This window comes from Haliotis rubra, unplaced genomic scaffold (genome assembly GCF_003918875.1).
Source record: "Haliotis rubra isolate DU_JTF1 unplaced genomic scaffold, ASM391887v1 Scf814, whole genome shotgun sequence".
Classification (NCBI taxonomy): Eukaryota; Metazoa; Mollusca; class Gastropoda; order Lepetellida; family Haliotidae; genus Haliotis; species Haliotis rubra.
In genome coordinates this window covers 409,210-414,373 of record NW_025767540.1, presented here as the reverse complement: position 1 = coordinate 414,373, position 5,164 = coordinate 409,210, and the positions used below count along the sequence as shown (strand labels likewise).

General features: G+C 44.9%; 1 protein-coding gene across 1 annotated transcript; it reads right to left on the bottom strand.

Annotated features, from left to right (window-relative positions):
• Positions 1 to 1,101: 1,101 nt before the first annotated feature.
• Positions 1,102 to 1,722, bottom strand: LOC124261898 (early nodulin-75-like). The gene has a single exon (XM_046696262.1). The coding sequence runs from the start codon at positions 1,720 to 1,722 to the stop codon at positions 1,102 to 1,104; it is 621 nt and encodes a 206-aa protein (XP_046552218.1).
• Between the last annotated feature and the right edge of the window lie 3,442 nt (positions 1,723 to 5,164).

The following is a 5,164-nucleotide window of genomic DNA, read 5'->3' as shown; positions in this document are numbered from 1 at the left end:
TCGCCCGACATATTTCCAAATAGCGTCACATAGCCTTTTGCACGTGTATTTTGTAAAGCGCTCGTGATGTGCACGTGCATGTAACGCGCTTCAATGTGGAACGTATGTCGACACGGGAGTAATCCGGAACACAAGAGCACATGCACTGCGTCTGTCCCTCTCCTGGACTGCCCCCTGTCCGAGATACGACACCGCCGATGTTCTCTCTGCCGTTGTCGTATCCACGTCGCCACTGGTGTAGTTGCCATAAGTCACCCAACATATCGCCATGGATATGATACATCATGGTGACGTCATATATAAAGTGGGCTGTACGAACGTTCGTTGTTCCAGAGACCTCTCAATAGCTCCAGTTCTAGGGTAGGAAGACAAAGGAATTTATACATACGTTCTGGGATGGTTGTAGAAGCAGATGTGGGACGATCGTACTGGGGGAGGGTTTGGGGGATATCATGGCTAGAATTATGTTGTTTTTGCCAACAATGGACATATTCCATTCCCATTTTCAGGTTACCCGATGAAGAGCATCAGCAATTATAAACACAACAAAACCGACATCAATGAAACAAACAAACTTAGCAGTGTGTATCTCCCTGTGAGGTGGGTTGTAGCCGGTGTGTATCTCCGTGTGAGATAGGTTGTAGCCGGTGTGTATCTCCCTGTGAGGTAGGTTGTAGCCGGTGTGTATCTCCGTGTGAGATAGGTTGTAGCCGGTGTGTATCTCCGTGTGAGGTAGGTTGTAGCCGGTGTGTATCTCCGTGTGAGGTAGGTTGTAGCTGGTGTGTATCTCCCTGTGAGGTAGGTTGTAGCCGGTGTGTATCTCCGTGAGATAGGTTGTAGCCGGTGTGTATCTCCGTGTGAGGTAGGTTGTAGCCGGTGTGTATCTCCGTGTGAGGTAGGTTGTAGCCGGTGTGTATCTCCGTGTGAGGTAGGTTGTAGCCGGTGTGTATCTCCGTGTGAGGTGGTTGGTTGTATCCGTGTGAGGTGGGTTGTATTGGTGTATCTCCGTGTGAGGTAGGTTGTAGCCGGTGTATATCTCCGTGTGAGGTTGTAGCTTGTTGTATCTCCGTGTGAGTGTATCTCCGTGTGAGGTAGGTTGTATTAGGTGTATATCTCCGTGTGAGGTAGGTTGTAGCCGGTGTGTATCTCCCTGTGAGGTAGGTTGTAGCCGGTGTGTATCTCCGTGTGAGGTGGGTTGTAGCCGGTGTGTATCTCCGTGTGAGGTGGGTTATTATTGGTGTATATCTCCGTGTGAGGTAGGTTGTAGCCGGTGTGTATCTCCGTGTGAGGTGGGTTGTAGCCGGTGTGTATCTCCATGTGTGTATATCTCCATGTGTGAGGTAGGTTGTAGCCGGTGTGTATCTCCCTGTGAGGTGGGTTGTAGCCGGTGTGTATCTCCGTGTGAGGTAGGTTGTAGCCGGTGTGTATCTCCCTGTGAGGTAGGTTGTAGCCGGTGTGTATCTCCATGTGAGGTAGGTTGTAGCCGGTGTGTATCTCCCTGTGAGATGTAGGTTGTAGCCGGTGTGTATCTCCTCCTGTGAGGTAGGTTGGGTTGTAGCCGGTGTGTATCTCCATGTGAGGTAGATTGTAGCCGGTGTGTATCTCCCTGTGAGGTAGAGGTTGTAGTTGTAGCTTGTGTGTATCTCCCTGTGAGGTAGGTTGTAGCCGGTGTGTATCTCCCTGTGAGATGGGTAGCCAGTTGTAGCCGGTGTGTATCTCCATGTAGATCTCCCCTGTGAGATGGGTTGTAGCCGGTGTGTATCTCCGTGTGAGGTGGGTTATTATTGGTGTGTATCTCCCTGTGAGGTAGGTTGTAGCTGGTGTGTATCTCCCTGTGAGGTAGGTTTGTAGCTTGTGTGTATCTCCCTGTGAGGTAGGTTGTAGCTTGTGTGTATCTCCCTGTGAGGTAGGTTGTAGCTTGTGTGTATCTCCCTGTGAGGTGGCTTGTAGCTCTCCCTGTGAGTGTAGGGTTGTAGTTTATGTGTATCTCCTGTGTGGGATGTAGTTGCATGTATATCTCCCTGTGAGGTAGGTTGTAGGTTGTAGCTTGTGTGTATCTACCTGTGTATCTCCCTGGGGTTGGTTGTAGCTTGTTTGTATCTCCCTGTGAGGTTGGTTGTAGCTTGTGTGTATCTCCCTGTGAGGTAGGTTGTAGCTTGTGTGTATCTCCCTGTGAGGTAGGTTGTAGCTTGTGTGTATCTCCCTGTGAGGTAGGTTGTAGCTTGTGTGTATCTCCCTGTGAGGTAGGTTGTAGCTTGTGTGTATCTCCCTGTGAGGTAGGTTGTAGGTTGTGTGTATCTCCCTGTGAGGTTGGTTGTAGCTTGTGTGTATCTCCCTGTGAGGTAGGTTGTAGCCTTTGTTGACCGTTTGTCAGCTGATAGTCATTCGGATAATCTCGGGTTTGCCTACGAACTGAACAGCCTTTTGTCATCTTCGCCGGAAAAAATGTACAAATATTTTTCAAAGGAAGCATTTCTTGAAGCGCCGGTATAGCGTGCCCTTAGATACGATTATAGTGTTTGTCCGTACCTTAAGGTGGCGTTTTGCGTTTCACTTATGGGTATCATGTTATTTAATTTGAAATAATAATTAAATGGGCGTCAGTGTGGGTAACGGCGAGCCGTGCTCAGTCATCGGCCGAGGGGGGAAGTATTGTTACAGAGCCGCGGCTGTTGTTATCATAAGGTTGCGACTAGGCCGACCAAACTTCATATCTAATTCATTGTGCGTAACCTTTGCTTTTCACTTAACAAAAAATAAGATTAACGTAAATCATGTCTTTGGGTGTTTAAGATTTCCAAATAATGTGTCAAATGCTCGTGTTTATTCCGCGCGTAGGGTTTCCGCGGAGTACGTGCCTGTCCCCCGCCTCGCTACCCACACCACACAGGGGACATGAGCAACTCAATAGAATTATTGTCATGTGATAAACTAAGCATTAAACACAAGATTGCCCATCAACGATAACTAATCTCGCATTATGGCCAGTTCTCGCCGAGATGACCTCATGGCCCCGAGATCAAGGGAAGTAATCCTGATGAGCAATATGCTTGTATGTTAGTGGGTGTCCAGCACGAGTTCTAACGAATTGTTTTCGAATATGGAGAAATCGAACACATTAATTTGATCATTGAGATATTAGTAACACCTCTTTTCCAAATGCCAACCAGTCTAAATTGCTGATTAAGAAACAAGAGGAACAATCAGCATAATTAGGAAATAACTCATGAGCAGACATAATGTATGGATACTCTTGGATTCTTGGGGAGGGTGGGGAAATGTGAGTTTAAGATCATCATATTCTGTTATGAGGCTCTACTATCAGGGTTCTTAATGAAACAACTGCCTTCCAGATTATCCATTGCAGCGCCTCATTTGCAAGAAATGGGTACTTTGTTTCAACAAAACAGGGGCTTGACTATTGTTTAAAGAAGTTCCTGTCCCCTCATAAACATGAAATGGAAGGTCCCTAAATGGTGATAACCCTGAGCCGCCATCCTCATGCCCCCTGACCCCATGCTGAGTGGGTTGTTATGTGTACTTGTGTTGGTGTGCTTCTGGTTCTAGTGTCTGTGTGTCTCCATGTCTGTACTACTGCATGTCTTTTTCTCCGTAGCTCTGAACTTCTGGATTTCTGTGTCTCTGTATTTCCGTATAGATCTCTGTATTTCTGCATTTCTGTATCTCTGTATCTCTGTATTTCTGCATTTCTGTGTTTCTGCATTTCTGCATTTCTGTATTTCTGTATATCCGCATCTTGTATTACTGTATTTTTGTATCTCCGTATCTCTGTATCTCCGTATCACTATATTGCTGTATTTCTGTATCTCCGTATCTCTGTATCTCCGTATCTCTGTATCTCCGTATCGATATATTGCTGTATTTCTGTATCTCCGTATCTCTGTATCTCCGTATCACTATATTGCTGTATTTCTGTATCTCTGTATCTCCGTATCTCCGTATCTGTGTATTAATGTATACATTTCTGTATCTACGTATCTCCGTATAACTGTATTTCTGTATTTCCGTATCTCCGTGTTGCTGTATTTCTGTATCTCCGTATCTTCGTATCTCCGTATCTTCGTACCGTCGTATATTCGTATCTCTCTATTTCCCTATGTCTCTATTTGCAGAACAAGAGCACAAGGGGGTTTATTTTATGGCATCAGGAGACACATGACTGTTGAATACGCATTTTATCAAATACGATGCAGTCAGGATAGGCGGCATCAAAACGTCTCAAGAACGGAATCAGTAAACTGACAGAGAAACTGTATTGACGCAAAAGCAGGTGCGACGTCACGAACAATATGCACCGTCAGTCACATCTACTTATGTGACGTCATTAGACTAGGGAGAGACTAAATTTCACACGTATGAAGAAATATGGCATAGGATAAAGCCTTCAAGTGTTTTGTGAGTGCTTTGGTTCTCAATACCGTTAGAAATGTGGCTGTCATGAATAGAGGGATAGTTCCAAGTTAATTACTTATCTTGCCCCTCCTCTAAAAGTGACCAGGCCGCAAACGATTGGACTGGAAGTGACGGCGGACATACGTGGTTCAATGAAGGGAAATAAAACATTCAGGAGAATATCGAATGTCACTGTAGTCTGTTTCGAATGTGGCTCACATATTACCATTAGGTTGTTTTATATAAAATACAAATACGTTTAGACATTTCAAGTGTCCTGGCGTTTTCCTGGCGAGTACAGAAAGCCTTGTCAAACTGCAACTGACTAATGAACATTTAACCAAAGTGAAACCTTTGAAACTAATGATCTTTTCCCCATTTGAAAATAAACTGACTGACTGACTGAGTTTAGTTTTACGTCGCTTTTAGCAATATTCCAGCAATATCACGGCTGGGGACACCAGAAATGGCTTTACGACCCATTTCCCTATGTTAGAAAATATAACTGGTAGAACTTGACTTTATAACTGGTAGAGATCAAAGTAGTAGAAATACCTACCGAGTCATATATTTTATACCGTTATACCGGTTATATCTGTCAACACGTTTTGTGATATATCTGGTATATTGTCTGTAGGCCCGTCGCCACATGTTCTATGTTATAATGTCTGGTAGTTAGCCCGTCGCCACATGTATGTTATATCTTCTACAGTAGTCATGATATGTCTGGTATATTGTCTGTGGCCGTCGC

Coding starts and splice junctions, on each gene's coding strand:
- LOC124261898 (XM_046696262.1), bottom strand. CDS start 1,722: ATGGAGATACACACCGGCTACAACTGGCTACCCATCTCACAGGGAGAT.